Source organism: Carettochelys insculpta, chromosome 4, assembly GCF_033958435.1.
Source record: "Carettochelys insculpta isolate YL-2023 chromosome 4, ASM3395843v1, whole genome shotgun sequence".
NCBI classification, from domain to species: domain Eukaryota; kingdom Metazoa; phylum Chordata; order Testudines; family Carettochelyidae; genus Carettochelys; species Carettochelys insculpta.
In genome coordinates, this window is record NC_134140.1 from 54,789,161 (window position 1) to 54,810,003 (window position 20,843).

A 20,843-nucleotide genomic window follows, 5' to 3' on the forward strand; every position below is an offset into this window, starting at 1 on the left:
GAGCCCATGTGCCTAGCCTTCTGTATACTGAATTACTCTCGAGTCTCTGGACAGCATCAATTCCCAATGCTTCCCTCAGAAACCTAGTTTAAGCTGAGAATGGGCTAGAGCTATATTTATTGGTGGCCAAAATTGCCTCTCATGGTTTTCTTTACCAGCCTTGTAATGACACATCTGATGTGCCTTAAAGGAGCAAGAGCATGGAAACATTTACCTTTTTGCCCTCCTGTTAGAAAAGTTAAGCTGTATTCTATAGCCTTTGGTATGTGTTTGTGGAAACTATAGCACATTCAGCAGGGTGTGAAAGTTGAGTAAATGAACGTGACTAATGCTGTCAGCATCTAACAAGAAAACCCTTATCTGGATTCCAGCCTAACTTCTGATTGAACAAGTGCCTCACTGGATTTTCCTCCAGCATACATCCTTTAATTGAGAACTCAACCCTGAAGCTCTGCTCTCTGAAGATTTAAGTTCCAGAGTTGATCTGGCAGAAATTTTTTGTTTGCAAGTTAGTTAAACTTAGCTAAAAATCACTCATGTCACATATCTCCAACTAGCTAGGTGCTGTCTCTTCACTGCACCTAGCTGGTCAGGTGTGAGAAGCCACACAAATTACTAGGCCCCCATGAGAACTACATTCATCCATGAAACATGATGGGACTGTTGGGGGCATTGGCTATATTTCTCAGTGCTGCAGTCAGCTAAGTGTTGATGTGATTCTTTTCCAGTGAATTGTGGGAAGGCAGTGGAGGGCTATAAGCATTGCAAGGGCATAGCTGCATAATCACTGCAAAATTGCAGGTTACTAACCCCACTGTAACTAGCACACGGACTTTAACTTGTACCTCACGGCAAGCCGGCTTGCTCAGATATAAATCAATGCTGTTTGGATGGGAGGATTTTTGTGAACAGGAGCCAGATGCAGGACAACAGGCAAATTGGAGCCCAAGCTAACTCTGAAGACAAAGCCTTTCTAAGGCCCTGGGTTGCATGCCACAGCTTCAATGTCCTGCCTCTTTTTAATATCAGCGGTCCTCACTGCCCATCTAAACTAGTGCATCCTCATTCCCTTGTACTCTCTGAAGCCCTTTGCTGAAAATATGGCTTCTAGTATTGTTTCATGCCAGGGTTTCTGACCACATTTCTCCTCTTTGAAAGCCTTCAGTGCCTGCTTCTGGTTGTGAGTCCGTTAGTTGGAATAGTAAAAGAGAGGTAGCTGCATTAGTTTGTACTCCAACAGAACAAAACAGCAGAAATGTAGTGCTTTAAAGATTTATTTAGCTATTTGGTGATGAGCTTTTGTAGGACAGACCCCCTTCATCAGCTCAAGCTCATTCCCAATACAGATTGACATAAGAACAGAAGACCAAAAAAGCAGTAAAAATTGAGACCAGGGGACAAGGGGCAGGGTATGTTAATGGTCCTGCTTGAGACAATTATGAGCATCAAAGGGAAGCAGTCCTTGTAATGTGTGAGGTGATGTTCATAGCATGTGTTAGTGTCACCTTTGACTATGAATTCCATTTTTAACTTTTTTGCTCTAGGACACACATTCTCAGGTCTTGTAACAGATTGAAGCCTCACTGACCAGCTTATGTGTAATGAGTTTCTTGATGTCTGCTGTGTCCATTTATTCTTTGAAGATTTTGCCCAGTCTGTTCAATGTACATAGAGGCAAGGCATAGTTGGCAGATAAGAGCAGATACATCAAGAAACTCAATACACAAGCTGATCAGTGAACACGTCAATGGAGTGGGCCATCCTGTTAAAGAGCTGTGTGTGTCCTGGAGCAAAAAGAAATTAAAAAGATTGGTGTGAGACACTTGAGTTGGAATTCATACTCAAATTTGACACTAATACACAGTATGAAGGGTGATAATTACATCAAACGTTACAAGGACTGCTTCCCTTCCTTTGATGCTTTAATTATCTCAGGCAGGACAATTAACATCTGCCTGCCCCTCATCCCCATATCAGTTATTTATTTTTTGTCCTCTGTGCATATATATGCCAGTGTATCGGAAATGAGATTGATCTGATGAAGGGGGTCTGTCCCATGAAAGCTCATCACCCCATGAATCATTTTGCTAGTCTTCAAAGTGCTGTATTTCTGCTGTTTTGTTTAGCTAGTTTGAATGTCTCCACTGTGCCTTTAGCACCTTTCCCAACAGTTTATCATCATGTTGTTTGTACCACAGCTAAAGTAAACTTTGTTCATATCTCCCCATCTCATCTCCATTCATTATTCCGCACAGCTTGTGGGTAGAGAACACTTTAATATGTGAGTATAAAAGCCTCCCCTTCAATTTCCAATTATAGATCATGCTCGGAGAGAAAGATAATGTCCACTTTTAAGGTTGTCTACATTACATGATTATTTTAATTACATTCCTCTTCCCATTATGTTTATCACACTTGCATCACAAATTAGTCATGTTAAAGTTCTCGGTGGCCTAAAATAAGATTTTATATTGAAGTGTCCATGTAACCTTACTGTGGAGGTTACCCTCCTACCCATATCTGTCCTCTGCCTCACTGGTGATTATAGGTGATGAGGGTGGACACGAAAACAATCTTATGTTCCAAGTGATAAAAAGGCATCTTGAATTTCCTGAACATGAGATTACGAGGATAAAGGAAGCAACTGCTTTCATGCACTAATGAGCCAAAAACATGCAACAGTTGCAGTTTATTTTTAAAGTATTTTTCATCAGAATATAATGCTACAACACATACATTTACAATGAAAATGACTAAACCAAAGTTCCAAGTACCATGAGGCATACATGTGGAACTGCTCTATAAAGATGGGTGTATATAGTCCTATACCTGTAGAGATCATTAGTAGTTCAAGCAACATGAAGATAGCGCTCCAATTTTGCGTATATTATATATTATCAAGTTCTGCATCTATTTCTAGGTATGTCTAACAGCCTAGTAACACTCTACTCTGCAAGGTTACGTTTTAATGATGTGCAACAATAGTGCCAGAATCTTTTAAACTGTTAATTTGTATATTGAAGCAGAATGTATGCGCATAACTTGCTCTCATTGCCCTCTTCATCATGCATCTATAGTTTAAGAAAACCCATTCAAGATCATCTTTACATCATACTTCACAGCCTATGTTCAAAATATAAAATACACTTTTTAAAAGTGCAATAAAAAAAACAGGCCATTCATTTATTAAAATGAATAAACAAACATTTAAAAATAGAGGTCAGAGTCACAGCACATTATAAATAGTCTATAGTGCCATTTTTTTCAATACAGCTACATTGATTTATTCAACTGGTCATTCAATTTAATGCTAAAATAATTGAAACTATCCTATGAAAGTGGACTAAATTACTAGAAATTTATTAAACTAACAAATTTAAGAATAGTTCTGGCATTTAGCTATGCGATCTCTTTCTTTAAAGCCCATGCTTCAAAGATTAACAACTCTAACTAAAGCATACTTCCCCCTTTACCATTTTATGTTCAACTACAGTTCGAGCCCAAAGGGACTTCAAGGAGGATGAACAAATTATATTTTAGATGGTTCAGCTGTAAATGCTGGCACGTTTTAAAAAAGAGAGTAACTTAGTGGAAATATAACAATCCAATTAGTATTTGATTGGTTTCTACTTCAAAGAAAAGATTTTTAATTTTTTAAAGTTGCAGATAAGTCCATTCTAGTTACGGAATTGCCATATCTGCAATAGACTTACCTGGCTGTCTTCAGAGGGAGGTCAATGGGAGAAACTCCCTTCAACTTACTCCTCATGATACTGAGAAGTACAGGGGTCAACTGCTGACACCCGATAGCTCAATTTTGCATGCCTCTATCAGGCACACCAAATCAAAGTCTAGAAGATCAACGGGGTTGATCTTCTGTGTAGTATATATGCCCCTTCACAAAAGCAGCTTCAAAAGGCCTTATTTGTCTTTCCACACCTGTGGGCCCAGGAGGAGAAGGGACGAAGTTTCATGTGCTACCCCCACCCCCAGTCAATTAATTTGTTTCTTACCAATGGGAGCTGTCTGTTAGAAGCATGGGCAGTGTGCGAAGCACTCCTCCCCATCCCCTCAGACTTAATGACTATGGTTACACTACAGCACTCTGCCAACAAAAGTCACCATTGGAAGAGATTTCCTGCCAAACTGCTGTTGACAGAGTGCAAACAGAGTGCCACACACAAAAGCCAATCGGGAGAGCAGCTGGACTGCCTGGCTGCTCTCTCAACAAAACAGGCACCCCGAAGCTCAGCAGACAGGACTGCCCATTGTTGCAGATGCCCTGTCTGTCGAGAGAGGCCCTGGGGACATCTACACAGCTGTTTTGTCAACAGATGTCATGCCTCTAAGTTTGAAGGCAGAACGCCTGTGAAAGTGCTGAGTTTTGTCAACATTCTTGACAAGCCATTTTGTGTATAAATGCATGGCACGTTTTGTCAACAACAGATCTGTTTTGTCAACAAAACTCTCTAGTGTCACTACCGCCATAGGTATTTACAGATGCACATGGCCTCTTCCATGTGTTGGCAGAAGAAGCCTGCCTGAAAACCCTGCTGGCTGGGAGTCACCAAGTCTCCCAGTCAAAGCCTGCTTCTTGCACCCCCCGCCCCCAAACAACCCAAACCCCCTGTCCCCTCTCCTGCATACATACTTCCACCCCAAGCCCATGCCCCAGGTCACAATCCACCCCGGCCTATGACATAAGCTAGTGTTCCCTATAAGCTGAGCACTTGGGCAGCCATCCATGAAAGATTCAGATGCCACCCCACTGATTAGCAAAGCGCCCAGTGTCCCCCAGAGTAGCCAACATGTGTGTCTACTGGTGGTGCACATAACAAAATTTACTCCAAAAAAATTGGAGGAAACGCTGGCCACAACCCCCTGCACCCAGCCCCCGCTCACTACCGCCTCCTTCAGCCCAATGCCCTCCCAGACCCCACACACCCTCGTGTATTCCAATGCTCCCTTCTGCATACAACCTCCATTAACATCCTGGCAGAGTGCAGCCCTGACTGCTTTCCAAATTGGAGTGGCCCCCTTCAAAAATTATTGACCACCCAACTTAGAATGTCTTTGTCCTATACAATGCCTACCACACTTGGATGCTGGTCCATAATGTGGGCTCCTAGATACTATGGTAATATAAGTAGTAAATACACAGATGCCTGTCACTCAGTGTAAAGTCATGGCTTACCAAAATGCTTGTGCATTTCTTTTTTTATACTGGTCCTGCTTTTCTCAAAGACCCGTCCACACACCACCACCTGGAGGGTCAAGGTCCCATTTACGCACCCAAGTAATTAATGTTCATTTATTTCCTTCCTACTTTTGCTGAACGGATTCTTGATTAAAAAATTGAAGTGTTTTAAGAAATAAGCTCAGTATTTCAGCAATGTACACAACCACCTGCAAGGCAAAAATACTCAACAAAAACACAGTTATGTAGAGCAGGCATAATTAGGGAAATACAAAAACAACATTTGGAAAGCAAATATAAGCGAATAATTTTTTATAACTCTGATAAGGTTAAAAAGGCAACCAAAAGGGGTTTAAATAAATGTTCATAATAGCAGACATGATCTTCTTTTAACATTGCATTGTATTCTAACTAAGAAGTGCTTGTTCTGCCTGGACTTTTATATACACAATTGCACAGCTCCTTTTCTTTGGAATTTTTTTAAATGTTCAAGGACAGTCCCATTCTACAGCTGATGAACAGATGTAATTTCAAACAGTGAGAAACACGGCTTCATCTGAATCTGGATCTCTGATGCTGTCTTCAGAAGGCAGGCAACCACCACCACTTGGGGACCGACAGCTCAGATCTTCCACCCCTGACTCCTGATCACTGTTGGCTGAGAGGTCAAGGTCAGAGCTTTTCAGGTTGTCCTGGGTCAGAATCAGGGCTGAGTCTTCTTCATCTCCTTGCGAAGGGCTCCGGGAGGGGAATGATTTCACACCGTTAATGTAATCCTGGGGGGTGTTGGCTATGCTGTTGTAAGCAGGAGACAGCCCTAAATGGGTGATTCGGTCCTGTTGCTTAGCGTTTTCTTTTCTGTTGTTTAACTGTACTTTTCTGAGATTTGCCAGTCTCTGAAAGTAAAACAATATACAGTAAAGAGCTCTGTGACCTGGCCTGTAGAGGGGTTGTGGGCTGCTGGTTAACTAAGAGTTATACTTATTAATGGAGTACTGATTTTCAAAAAGAATTGGAATACAATAAGTATATACAGGTATTCACCAACCCAGGTGTATTACTGCACTGCAGATGGCTGGTTTCTGGAAGCACTTAGGTGTATACAGGTAAAAGTTTTCTATACAGTAGATTATAACACTACATATCACTATGGGCAGTGCATGGTATACATCCAGCTCACTAAAAATACACTTAACACTAAAGCTTACTGAACACTTTTTTTTTTTTTGGATGATTCAGAAGGCACTTCAGGATCTTGCAGTGCCACATGGTCATCCTTATCAACATCAATTATTATCAATCAACACTGGGAACAGAAAACTGCACCCCCTGGAAGCTGGGGGACGGTAACCTGCAGACAGTCCATGTAAACAAAATGTCTCATGGTCCACCAGTGGATTACCCTGATAGGGCTGTGTGCTGAATGTTGCAGATCCTTGGTTTAGGCCATATGGGACCAAGAAAAAATGAACGTATGTGGGACAAGTATCAGAGGGGAAGCTGCGTTAGTCTGTATCTGCAAAAACAATTAGAAGTTCTGTGGCACCTTATAGACTAAACAATTTTTTGGCGCATGAGCTTGCATGGGCAAAGACCCTCTTTGTCAGATGCATGTGACAACAATGTATGTGGGAGTTTGTGTGTTTTGTGGTAACAGCAAATTTTACACCCCTGCACCTTCCTTTTTTTAAAAAAAAAATATCCTGACATCCACAGATTTAAAAGACAAAAATCCCATTGAGTTCAATCCCAGGAATTCCCTCTGTGTTTGAAAAGCACACAGGACAAATGATGGGGGCCACCATGTTAAGTAACAATAGTATGATCTCAAGGATTATTCTTGCCAGTTTGGTATTATAGATGCCTGACCTCAGTTGCATGTCCTGCAGAAAGGTGAAAAAAACCTACCTATTCAGCTGAAATTCATCAAAACCTTCCCCATTTAGAAAATATGAAGTCTGGGATAATCAAATCAAATGTTTTTTACCTGTTCTAAGACCTCTAGTTCTTCTTCTAACTGCTGAGTTTCTTCTTTCACTGCCATCAAGTAATCAGTCACTGACTGCCGGGGCTGCAGGCCCTTTTCAAAGCGATTGTACATACCACTCCAGAACCTGGATTTGATAGCAGGGGCATGCAGAAGTGTTAAATGAAAGCAGCACGTAGGAGTACAGAGACTTATACATAAGCACTGTAAAACAGATTTACTGCTGCAAGTTTGTCAAGTACTTTCCATTGCATTTTACTAACGAATAAAAGCATAAGCTTGTAAATCTACAGACTAAACCTGGCGTCAATCAATTATATATATGATTAAGAACTACCAGGCTACACTGGATTTAGACCACAGTGTTGACCTGATCTGTCTGGTGTACTCCTTGACAGTTATTTAAAAAAAATAATAATAACAATAATAATAATAATAATAATAATGTTGAGCTTAAGTTAGTTACTGTCAACAAAAATGCATGTTATATGCAAGTGAACACTCACCTTTGCAAAGAACAATAAGTTGTATTTTTCACTTTTTCTATACCCTCTATTTAAATATATTATGCGGTTACAGCAGCCAGCTTTCCATTGTAAGTCCAACTGCAGGGCCTATCTAGTTTTCCACATAACAACTAATCCTGCTGAAGTTCTGTATGCCACTGTTTACCGGAAAGTAAGGTTTTGTTTTTGTTCTTTCTCCACCTCTCTAGACAGTTGAGTAAAAATTAGCAGTGTCATCTAAAAGTTGTGGTGTGAAAGGTTACTTAAACATTCACATTTCATAAAAAAGTTAACTAGCAAGAGCCAAAATCTATCTTAAGGGTGTGTTTGTGTTCTTCTGACCTGGCTGACAAGTGCCTTTGGGGTACTTGGGTGTACGTAAACCTGACTCCACTGAAATCAAGAGTTGTGTCCACTTACACTTCCTCAGAATTTGAGCCAAAATTAAAAAGCAAAAATTGCACATATTGACACAGAAGTGTGTCAATGTGTGTTCACAAGGCATTCTATGAAATACCTCACAGACTCATGGAGCTTGTTTCCACCTGCTGCATCCAATGAGTAAAGCAATATTTTATCCTGACTCCTTTTCCGGTTATATCACTGTACAATCATAGGATTTGAGCCAGAGAGAGGCTGAGTTCTACAACTCTCAAACCTAATGATGTATGCTGACGCCACTCTAAAGTTTCAGGATTAGATTCCAGACCCCGATTTAGGAAAGCACTTGGGTATTCAAGGGTATGTCTACACTACAAATTTAGGTCAAATTTATTAAGGTCGACTTTTTAGCATCTCAGTTAACAAAGTCAAAGGTACACATTGTCCTCGGGCACATGAGCTCAACAGAAGGCATCCCCAATGTAACTACCCTGTGCATTATGCTACGGTTTGTCCAGAGCTTAGCCAAGAGCTGCCAACACAAGGAAGAAGGAACCCTTTGAGTAGAATTATTGGTATACACTGGCAGCAGTCAGGCCCGTTGACAGAGTGAAACACCAATTCTGGTCTTGGCAGACAAATACAGACTGGTGGGATTGCATAGTTATGTGGCTATGGGACAATGATCAGTGGCTGCAAAACAGTCACATGCCACTTTCATGGAACTTTGTGAATTTCTTTCCACCACCCGGAAAATGTCACAATACCAGAATGTGACCTGCTTGGAGAGTTGAGAAGTGAATGGTGGTACCCCTGTGGAAGCTTACAACACTAGGCCACTGCAGATAATTTGGGAATCAATTCAGAATGGGTAAATCTACAGTACTGGCTGCTATGATCCAAGTAGCCAGGGCAATCAATAACCTTGTGCCAGGGAGGAAAGTGCCTCTGGGGAACTTGCAGGACATAGTGGATTGCTTTACCATAATGGACGGAGTTCCCTAACTGTGGTGAGGTGATAGATGGCATGCATATCTCTATCTTGGCATCAGACTGCTTTGCCAAAGAATACTCAAACTGCAAGGGGTACTTCCCAATGGTGTTGCAGCTGCTGATGGGACAGTTGGGAAAGATGTCTGACATGCACATCTTTAGGAAATCCGGGCTCTTCAGAAAGCTGCAAGATGGAACTTTCTCCTCAGACCAAAAAATTGCTATTGGAGATGTTGAAATACCAATAGTTACCCTTGGAGAACCATCCTATCCCTTGCTGCTGTGGTCATGAAGCCACACACAGGCAACCTGGACGGCAGTAAGGAACAATTCAACTACAGCAAGGGCAGAATGGCGTCAGAATGTGCCTTTGGCCATTTAAAGGCCAGCTTTCGCAGCTTATCAACTGAGTTAGACCTCAGTAAAAGCTTGCCTTTTAACAGCCAAAAGGCACAACCCATTGTTGTGCTCAATAATATACACATGAAAGTAAGAGGGGAAAGTTTCTGGCAGGAGGGGAGGTTGAGGCAGATCCCCTAGCAGCTAATCATGAGCAGTGAGACAGCAAGGAAACATGTCAAGGGGCACTGCAACTCAGAGACACTGAAAACTAGTTTCTTGAATGACCAAATGATGTGACAGTTATATACTGGCCTGTAGACCCCAACTGACCCTTCCACACCCCCCAAACAGTTGACACAAATAATAAAGACACTGTTGTTTTGGAATAATGCATTGTTATTTAGGAAACAAAGGGAACAGACAGAGAAAGGAGTTTAGGGTGTGAGGTTTAATATGGAGGGGGAGGGCGCAAAACAGGCTTATCACACTCCCCTTTATAGCATCAAAGCGGTGGAATGACAGCCTTCTGTCCCAGGACACACACCTGGGAACTGAGTGAAAGGTTTTGGGGGATGTCCCTCCTTTTCCCCCCCACCAACTGCATTCTAGGACTTGTGGGAGAGAAGGATATGGAACTGGTTAAGCTATCAGAGGGTGCAGGAGACTCTGTGCACCACATGCTTTTCCTGCACCTCTATCAGGCACCTGCTCAGCTGTTTGCTCCCCTATGAGCCTCAACATTTCGCCCTTCATCTTACCCTCATGTTCCCTGCATGCTCTCCTGTTTGGTGCAGATGATCTCTATCAGTGCAGGTGAATTGCACTAGCTCATTCAACATTTCATCACACTCTTTTTTTTCCTCCCTCCTCCTCCTGATCTATGATAGCCAAAGTGCAGGATGAGCTGGGGGACCAGGTAACATTGTTCCATATGATTGTGGGGGTGGAGGGACAAGGTTAGACTTTAGAGAAGTTACATTGTAAGAAGTGGAAGGCTAAACTCTCTTATAACAAATGAAGCACTGTACTGCACAAAATGCATGTTATGTACAGGGCCAAATTCTTCATTCTAAGCTAAGCGCCTATCACACAGGTAGAACACACAGCACAGCATGGGGTGGCTAAACTCAGATTGGCGGCAGGCCTAGTAAACAACAGGTTGTGGTTCTTGCTCTTTTCCTTCCACTTTGAAGACAAGTGTGGAAGTGCCTGCAAACCACAGCCCTCATGACTGTCAAGATGTCTGTGTTTCCACCTGGGGGCCACGATTGTGAGGGAGGGGCTGTGTTTGTGAAGGGTCCTGCAAAGAGTGGGAGGAACCCGTCAGGCACGTAGGGGGTTCACATGGTCTGCATGTGTTTGCACCCACCCACCAGGCCAGCAGACAGTAACTCTCTCTTCACTCAGTGACCTGCAAGGAATGGCGGCGGGGGGACCTTTTCTCCAGGATGATCCCTTCAAACCCTTTGCAAACAGGGCAGCAAACCTCGGGTCATGATTTGTTAGGTATGGGCAAGTGCCTTCTCCACAGAGGGAAATACTGACGGGGGGGGGGGGGGGGGGTGTGCCACCCACATCTGTGGAGGCGGTGGGGGGTAACTAACCACTGAACTAAAGGGCTTATAAAGGGGACACCTGCTCTAGCATTTTCAAAAACTGGCTTAGGGTGTCAACTCCAGGCATGTGTTCATGGCTGTGTATCCCACATGTAGGTAACCACCTTCCTAAGACCCAGATATGGGCACCTTTGAGGTGCAGGACTTAGAAATAGAGATCTTAACAACTGATTCTAACTATGCAACCTTTGCAGGTTGGTGATACCAAGTTATTGTAAGTCATTTAGAGTAAGAGACCTGTAAAATAACCCATGCAAGTAAAAGAAGCCCTTAGGAAACAGCATAGGGTTTCAAAGCCAGTTTCTATGTATTTGCTCCAGAGCCATGCACCCAACTGCATGCTCTTGTGTGATTTGTTGACATAGTTCTCAGTTAAGTAACTGTTCCCGTTAGCCTGCAAATGAGAAGTCAACTTGGCTGAGGGCACATACCATAAACATATTTGGATAATTGTGTAATATCACTCCTCCCCTATTTCCTGATTATGCTGGTAGCACGTGGCCAGCACATGACTATCTACGTAAGTAGTTCAGGAGAGAGATCAAGTAACAGACTTGAATTAAGAATTCAACTCTCTAGCCAAGGGGCTGGCAGAGGTATTCTATGAGATTTTTACCTAGTATTAAGTGGTTTCTTTCTTTGCCAAAATCTGTGTTAATTTAATAATGTCCCTCCAACTGCTTTAACACAACAGGCCCAATCCTGCAAACATTACTCAAACTAGTCCAATTAAAGTCAGTGGAATTACTCACATGAGTAAATGCCTGAAATATCAGGTCCATATTCTGAATGTCTCTCTTGTAATCACTACTGTACCTAAAGGCACATTGCCAGGTTAAAAATTAGATTTTATTATAATTATTTTTTAAATTAGGGTGAATGTTCCCTCACTGGACTTGAGAGGCGAAATCCAATGAATCACTGAAAAGCCAGTGTAGCTGGATGTGGCAGATGTAAGAAATGAGTAAATAAAATGCAGCCTCTGTTTCAGTGCCCAGAGCTTCTATGAGCTGAAACAGCAATCACTGATCCTGTGTACTGTGCCCTAGCCTCTGAACTATTTAACTGAGTTATAAATGTGTGACCTCAAGTGTTACATGTCAAAGAATACCAACATTAAATTCAATTTTAATCCTTTAGGGTCTTTTGCTTATCTTTTAGCATATCCCTTGCTTTGGAATAAGAAAATAACTATTCAATTGTACTTATAATAGCTTAAATCACTTTCACTTCTGTAGTAAAACTTGTAGATTGCCCTGTGAGCGTTACCTAGAATTTCAGAGCAAAGAGGGACAGAGGATTTTATCTGCTTACGTACAAAGTATTCATTTTAACACATGTGAAGGAGCTCCTACAATCTCTCTGAAACAACTTGTGATGCCAATTGTTCCAGGGAATCAAATATTCATCACAAATTCTGCTGTGGCCGAAATCTAGCACATGCAGACTAGACCAGAAGGCCGAGCCATTTCCCAGTGGGACAAGTGCCTATCTATGTAATAAGTACACACAACTATTAATGCAATCATAGTCACAAGCTTCTTTTGTAGTTAATCCAATGCTGTAGCTGTTGGAGAGTCTGAATATTGGCAGGCAGGCAGGCAGTTTACTCACTGTAGCTGGCACTGCATTTACCACTCTATCAGTGTACTACAATAAAAGGTATAGTGTAAGATTAAGCTCTGAGATGATCAGCTTTGTTCTAATACACCCACAAGTAACAGGCACCACGAAGTGGCAACAAGTGAATTCACCTACTTGTACAAGAAATTGCAGGGAGCTGTCTGTGGACGCAGTGTGCCCTGGGTCTGGTTGTGGTCTTCTCTATACAGAGGATTCATGTAATCCGCACGATTCTTCCACAAGTGAGCCCAAAGTGAATATGTTCGTTCTTGAATTCTGGGAAAGAATTTTTTAAAAGAAAAATACATAAGCTGCTTGGCAGAGGTGCAGGTATACACAGAGACCAGGGCAGACATGTCAATGCTCTTTGCTAGTCACTAGAATAAGCTGCAGAGCCTCTTAAGATATTTACACAAATTATAGTTGTAGAATGTTTCTTCACTGGACTTGAAAGGTGAAATCCAATGCGCCTCTGAAAAGCCAGAGTGGCTGAATGTGAAATGTATAGGTGCTGAGTAAATAAAATGCAGCTTCTGTTTCAGGGCCCACACCCATGGCTTCTATGAATGGAACAGCAGTCACTGACTCTCTGTATCTCTTCCGCATTGAGGTCACTGAATCTGTATATTCATAAATCCCAGGGCCTTTCCTACACCTCCTCACTGCTCACTTTGTGATATTGCTGACCTACATAGGCCTAGTGCACAGACCCCTCCTGCAGCAGTTAAACCTCACGCAGCTCGCAAGTGGTCAGACCTTGCTGACCTTTCAAGGTGGCAACAGATTGCTGGGCTGACACACCCTCTGAATGGCAAGCTAACAGATAATGGCAGCCCTCCCTCTATAGGAGGAATGTCCAATTGCCAGTGGAGCACTGTTCCCTTAGAGGTTGGAGGAGCTATGTATGCCAAATTGTATTCCCTTCTGTGAGCAGGTCACTGCAGCTTCTAGGGATAATCAGTTTGTGCAGATGCAATTTGAAAAACAGTGGGGTGCTTTGTGAGCTACAGTGCTAAAAAGCATCATTGTAAATGTTGTGGCTCAGCCTGGGTGCTGATCTCATGGAGGAGGGTAAGCCCTTTCTCACCTCCTTCAGAGGGATCATAGGTCTTCAACCTGGGTCTCCAGGCCACAGCAGCTGGCTGATACAAGCAGGCAGTGTGGGCTGGTGGACTTTAGCTCCCCAGAGGCACTGCCCACAAAGCTCCCAATTGGAAGAGAAGCCCAAGCTCTTTGTGTAACTCAGACTCACTACTTAAGCCAGAAGGAGACACAAAGTTGTGAGAGCCACTGTATGAATCTTTGGCTGGATGCTACATTGGACTCGGTCTTCTTTCCTGATTCCTGCCTTCCTCTCCTGTTCCTAGTTCTTGTCTTCCTGCCTTGCTCCAGCTCCCTGCTTCAATGCCCCAGCTCTGACCCTAGGCTTGATTCCTAACTCTTCTCTGACCTATGACATCATAAAATTACACCAAACCTTGAGAGACCACCATGTGACTGCTTGTCGTCTTACTGGGAGTAAGAGGCATAAAAGCAGCTAGACAAATATATATAGAGAGATTCTGTGAACTACGAGCATTTTTTTTTAAAAAGCTTTGATCCTTCTACTTGACCTGCCTCTTGAGGCTTACAGAAAAAGACTTCTGGGGCTGCAAAACCACAATGAGAAGACTTTTATGGAAGTGTCAGCCCAGAAAGGAGACAGCAACTACAGGCAGGGGATTGCCGTGGTGATGTGTATTCACTGATGGTGTTGAAACAGCTCTATGATATCTGCCCACACCACCTTAAAACAGGGCTAGTGGAGAAGAAACCTGGGCATTTTTACTGCTGGACAGCAGGTGGGATGAGTATGTGATGAACACAAAAACTTCAGTACACAGAGAACAAAACTACCAGCACAGGAGGTCAATTCACTGTTACGCCTGACCAGGGTAACGAGGGTGTCACCATCAGGAGCCCCACCCAGTTCCTCACCCAAAAGCAGTGGGACAGATACAAATCTGGCTGTGGGGAAATATGAAGATTCAACCCTAGGCAGGGAAATGGATTTCTCATATGCACACAACTCTGGCATGGAGACAATCACACTGAGGACTATGCCAAGCTCAGCGAGACTCTCAATCTCTTCCCCAGCTACAGATTACGCACCCGGCACTGCATATTACCGAAGCTCAACTTTTTGTTAAATTATCTTGCCAGATAAAAGCAGGCAAAAATTGCAGACTGCTGCACTTCGCTGCATGTACATTTATACAGACATTTTAAATCTTCAATACACATACACACTGCAAAACCCACATATACCTACCTAGGCAGTTAAAGAATAGAAAATCATACCTCAGCTCTCGTCTCTCCTTCTGGCTGTTACACAGGAAGTTACCAAACTGGCAGGAATAGATATGATGTTGTATGTGGATCAAAAATCTTTCATTGAACTCAAAGGCACAGGGAAACTGTTCCATTAGCTGCCACACGCACTCGATGAACTGATCAATCACGGGGGATATCTCTTTTGGATCTCCATCTAAATTACCATACCTAAATAATGCAAGACATGATCATTATAACCTGAAATCCAGTTGAAATTCTTCATGAAAACCACATCACTACACAGCGGGGAAAAATGCTTTGAGTGCGTGAGAGCTGAGTTATGGCTTTCATAGTGAATTTTAATCAATCGCTAAATCAGGGAGGATTGGAAACCTCAGATCATAGAACAGAAAAGCTGCTGGGCTTGTCAGTCAGGACAGAGCACACTGGGGAAGCTCTGTGGTGAATCTTCCATCATCCCCCCCGGCGTTTTACGCTTGGTACTAGTATGGGCTACATGCCTATCACCCTCATCAGTCTAACAACCATTAGCACATCTCCAGGGCGACCTTTGCGCAGAGATTTTTATAGCCATCAACTACTGTAGAGGCACTAACAAAATGTTAGGAACTATCAGGAAAGGGACAGAAAATATCAATGTCACCATATAAGTCCATGGTATGTCCGCACTTTGAATACTGGCACCAGTTCCAGTTGCTAAATCTTAAAAAAAACACCTGTGTGAACTGGAAAAGGTACAGAGGAGGACAACAAAAATGATTAAGGATATGGAACAGGTTTCCCAGGAGGAGAGATTAAGAAGGACTAGGACTAATGTCTAAGGGGGGATGTGATATAGGTCTAAACAGTCATGAATGGTGTGAAGAAAGTGAATAAGGAAGCGTTCTTTGTGCCTTCATACAACACCAGAACCTGCAGTTACTCTATGAAATTAATAGGCAGTCAGTTTAAAACAAACAAAAAGATATTCCTTCACACAATGCACAATCAATCCACCTGGGGAATTCATTGCCAGGGGGATATTGTGAAGGCCAAAATTAGCCAAGATGGTCATGGATGCAGCCCCATGCTCTGGGTATCCCTAGCCTGTGACTGTCAGCAGCTGGGAGTGGACAGCAGCAGATGGATCACTTAATGGTTATCTGTCCTATTCATTCCCTCTGAAGCACCTGGCATTGACCACTACTGGAAGACCTGATACTGAGCCAGATGGACCACTGGCCTGACACAGTGTGGCCATTCTGATGACATTTGGAGGCACAAAATTTGTCATAGCAGAACATTATGTTTACTCCCTTCACTTGAACCATATTTTGTTTTAATTTGAAAGAATATTTGCCAATAGGCTGAGTATGTCTCAGATAACAGATCCCTGACCTTAACTGCACTTAAGAACATGCCTAAAATTACATGCTCTCCTGAGTAGGGATGTGTTCCCGATCGGGAACCTAATTCTGCATGAGATATCCTGTGTCCTATTGAACTCCCATTGATTTCAACAGAAATTTACTTCAAAATGAATGCTTTAAAAGTAATCACAAGACAAGCATCCAGTGTACTCAATAACAAACAACAGATAAAGAATGGTAAGCATATAATAATTCAATTTAATTTTCCAACAGTGTATAATAAATAATGGAAAAAAGATATGATGAATAACTTGAAGGCATCATGTTTGTTTACTTTCTCTTTGTCATTTATAAACAAAATTAAAGTGGCAACAGAAGAGAACTGACTTTCCCTTATGAAAAATGCATATAGAAAACAAATCTTAGAGTAGCCTTACCGGTGATTAAATTTGTGCCCAAAGGAAACCCAGTCTTTTTCAACTAATACCTAAGATGAGAAAAGCGTCATATAATGAAATCAAGATTAATTTCTGAAGCAAGCAAAAGACTGCTAGAAACAAGCACTGCTGCATTTCAACAAAACAGAACCATTCCCTATCGTTTCCTAATTAACTTCGATCAGCTCGCAAAGTTATGCTTGCAGGAATGACCATAAGGCTGGTAAGAATTCTTGCACACTCTTCCAGACCTCATTTGAATATCAAGCCCTTTGTTGAAAAAGAACAGATTTTCAAACTTGGTTTTCCAAAACTTGAACCCCTGGTTTATACCCAAATGTAATGAGCATCAAAGTTTTGCCCATCCTTGAAAATTTTATCCCAAATGTAAACGGATGCTCCCAAAACAATGTCCTGGGCAACAAGACAGGTTTTTTTTTTGTTTTTTTTTTAAAAAAAGACAACGATGTGCATTTGATGCAGCCAAATGTTAGATGTTAATTTTAATAATTTGGCTTTGATCATTTGAACCACTTTGTATTTTGCAAGTTTCTACTTAAGAAAAGACATTTTTAAGTAAAAGGTTATTTTCCTCTACACCCAAAGAACACTAGTACTCATCGTGTGCACATGGTGACAGGGAACATTTACACCCTCTGTAAATAGGCTCGCTTACCATAAATCCCTTCAGAGTTCTGTAAAATGGATCTAATAGGAGGCTTGCTACAGAGCAAACCTGAGCAGTTCTGTCCCAGCCATCTGAGCAATGAACAAGAACACTGACGCCTTCCTCTGCCACAGCCTAAAAATACAGAAAGATTCACAGAAATAGCAAATAAGGTTGTAGCAATAGGTAAAAGTGGCTCAGTGGGTTAGGGTGCTCACACCCACCAACAGGGAGGAGAGAGGAGCGAAAGGGGCAGTTGCACAGGGACCCCATATCTCTGACCGCTGCCACTGCTGAAGTAGCACTGGCAGTCGCGAGAGATCCAGGCCCCTTTGAAAAACCTTCAGCAGCACAGCTCCACCACTCTGCATGGCTCTGATGGGGGACTGGGAGGGCAGTGCCATAGCCTGAGTGGTGCTAAGGGCTGACCAGCTAGAAGACCACAGACCACCTCTTCCATCCTTGGTCCTGCCCCTTCTGGGGTGTCAAGCCAGGCCCCCTTCCCACCTTACCCCAAGGCCCATGGCTGTTGTCCCCACTGAGAGTACCAGCTTAACACACCCAGGTTCAAGTTTTTGCTCCACTACAGACTTCCTGTGTAAATTGAGGCCCAGTCCTCGAAAGTTTAGGTGCCTAGTTCCTATTGATTTCAAATGAGCCCCTCTGAGCCCCAATTTCCCCATCTATAAAGTAGGGACAGCTACTCATCCCTACTTGAGTAGTATATTGGGAGGGTAATTGCATTACAAAACGTGAGGTGCTGAGATCCCATGGTAGCAGTGGAAATCTAAGTCTCTAAGGTATCTAGACCAACAGCAGCAGTATCTCCATCTGACAAACCATTTCTTCGGTTCAAGAAGTTTACTGAACACAAGAGTATCAGACCACAAAGCGTCTATGGAGACATTAGGAGAAACCAGTATTTGTGATGCATGCCTATATTCAGTGTGCCATTTTTGAAGTCTATAATTCTGTAGCCCTAAGTTATATTACTAGGCAAAGAGCTGTTTCAGGCATTATATAAGTGACCTATACAAAGAAGAAAAGGTTTATGTTTCATAAATCCAGGAACGCCTTTTGGGGGAAGTTAGAGCTCATTATGGATTAAAAGGATTTTTTTTTTTAAATAAGGTTTTTGCCCTTTGTTTCTTTATGCTGTATAAAGAAAGCTGTACATAAATTTCAACAGAGAAAAATAAAATGAGTTAAGAAAATTAGTACCTAGAAAAATAAACTCTTCCAAACTTTAAATCCAAGTGGAACAACGACAGTGTATCATTGATGTTTATTTTAGGATGCAGATAATGCCACCAGAATGGAACAAAGTGGGCAAAATACCAGTATTTAACAATGAGCAACAGTAAAAATCTGGATGCTAGAGAATATCCAGAAATAGAGCACAAATTCCAAGAAGCTTTTTACCCAACCACCACCATTATACAAATAGGTCTGCATTCTAGAAAAAAGAAAAACAAGAAGATAATGGGCACATACGCAACAAAAATAAAGATTATTTGCTGACATTACTTAAACAAGTCACTGGGGGAAAGATGGCTAATGCTGAGCTCAATGAGTGAAATCCTGGCAGCAGTGGAGTCACTGGCAAAACTCCAGTTGACTTCAGTGGGGCCAAGATGTCACCTAATGAATTCTAGAGACAGCTGGAATATCACCATGTATCTCTAGCTTGTTCCATGGGAGAAAATAGACAGTTACCATAAACAGTTGTTTTTAGGACAAATGGGTAAGCATGCAAGAGAAGTGGCTCCTCTTGAATTAGAGCCTTGGTAACAGAGAGACAAGGTGGGTGAAGTAATACTGTTTATTAGACCATTTTCTGTTGGTGAGAGAGAGATACTTTCGAACTCACACAGAGACCTTCAGGACTGGGAAACTTGCACAGAGAGTCTCAGCTAAATACAAAATGAAACAGATGGTTTAGTTAACGCTCTTTAGTTAAGTACTTTAATACTGGGAGTTTCAATTCAGAACTTTGCTAGACACTAAGAATGCTGGATGGAATAAAGAAATTGGATTTATGGCATATTAAAACAGTCACTTCCCCCTTTTTCTCACCAGGTTTTTGCCCCCTATGCCTAGAGTGTTAAGAGGTCACTTACCTTGAATGGTCCAATGAAATAATGAGTTAACTACTTTCGCTAAACAATCTGTTCCACCTTGCACTGAGCTGGGATGCTCTCACCAGGTTGATGCTACATGTTTACTTCAATGTAACTATGTTGCTCAAGGGTGTGAAAAATCTACACCTCTGAGCAACGTGGTTATACTGACCTTAACCCCCTAAGCAGGGAGCTCTCCCATCGACATAATCACCACATCTCACAGAGGTGAAGCTATTAAACTGACAACGGAGAGCTCTACTGGTATCAGCTTAAAGCATTTTCACCAGACACCTAACAGCTATGCCAATGGAAGCTGGTGCTGCAGACCTGCCCTCTGAGCACGCTTCCCAGACCTGAAGAAGAGCTCTGTGTACACTCAGAAGCTTCTCTCTCACCAACAGAAGTTGGTTCAACAAAGGATATTAACTCACTGACCTTCCAGGGGGAGTTACATGACTGTGTTGCCTGGGCTCCAGAAATATTCGTGGCCCAGAAGCCCAGCTCCATCAAAGTTTGGGCCTGGTCCCAACCCCCACCCCCCCACCAACTGCCTGCCACCCCAGGCAATTTACATGGGCCCAGGGGCACTGCCAACACCACCACCACCGCCAGCAGCAGTCCAATGGAGCTAGGGAGGCTTTCTGCAGCTCTTACTCCATGCATGGCTGCCAGGATGTCCCTGTGGCCCTGGGAGGGAGAGGGAATATCTCTGCATGCTGCCACCAACCCTAAGCAACCTGCAGCCAACGGGAACTGCAGAGTTAGTGCCTGCATCCCAGGTAAGCACTGTACCAGCAACCCTCTCCATCCCCATCTCCTCTCCAGCCCCTGAGCTCCCTGCGAGAGCCGTCAACCATCAATGCACCCTTCCCCGCTCCCCAACCCAGAGCTTGCACCCCAGACACTCCCATACCTAAACTCCCTCCCAGACCAATCCCCTGCCCCAGCCCAGAGCTTGCGCCTAACAACCAAACACTGTCACACCAAAGTCTACACTGCAGACCCCCTCCTCACACCCAAACTCCCTCTCTCAGCCTGCACCCCTCCCTAATCCAAACTCCCTCCCAGACCCTTAGCCAGGAGATGATCGAAAAAAGGACTTGGATTCATTCTGGAAACAAACAATTTCTACCAATCTGCCACCCCTACCCATCTTGGCTCTCTGATATCAGAGGACACACACAGGCACAACAAAACTGTGTATCTTGGTAACAGGCAGGAGTTGGTTCTGGCAATAAAAGAAATTGACTCATTAAACACCTGGGGCCAGAGTATAATTAATTGTGAT

At 42.8% G+C, this 20,843-nt stretch overlaps 1 protein-coding gene across 2 annotated transcripts in view; it reads right to left on the reverse strand.

Annotated features, from left to right (window-relative positions):
• Positions 1-2,322: 2,322 nt before the first annotated feature.
• The window catches only part of MTMR7 (myotubularin related protein 7), a 71,563-nt gene continuing 53,042 nt past the window's right edge, over positions 2,323-20,843 (reverse strand). For both annotated transcript variants that reach the window (XM_074992847.1, XM_074992848.1), the window contains exons 9-14: positions 17,442-17,567; positions 16,766-16,815; positions 14,986-15,186; positions 12,781-12,921; positions 7,185-7,311; positions 2,323-6,093 (exon numbers count right to left, since the gene is read on the reverse strand). In XM_074992847.1, coding sequence (XP_074848948.1) covers positions 5,728-6,093; positions 7,185-7,311; positions 12,781-12,921; positions 14,986-15,186; positions 16,766-16,815; positions 17,442-17,567 — 1,011 coding nt within the window. In that variant the 3' untranslated portion in view covers positions 2,323-5,727. The remainder of the gene's footprint in view (positions 6,094-7,184; positions 7,312-12,780; positions 12,922-14,985; positions 15,187-16,765; positions 16,816-17,441; positions 17,568-20,843) is intronic.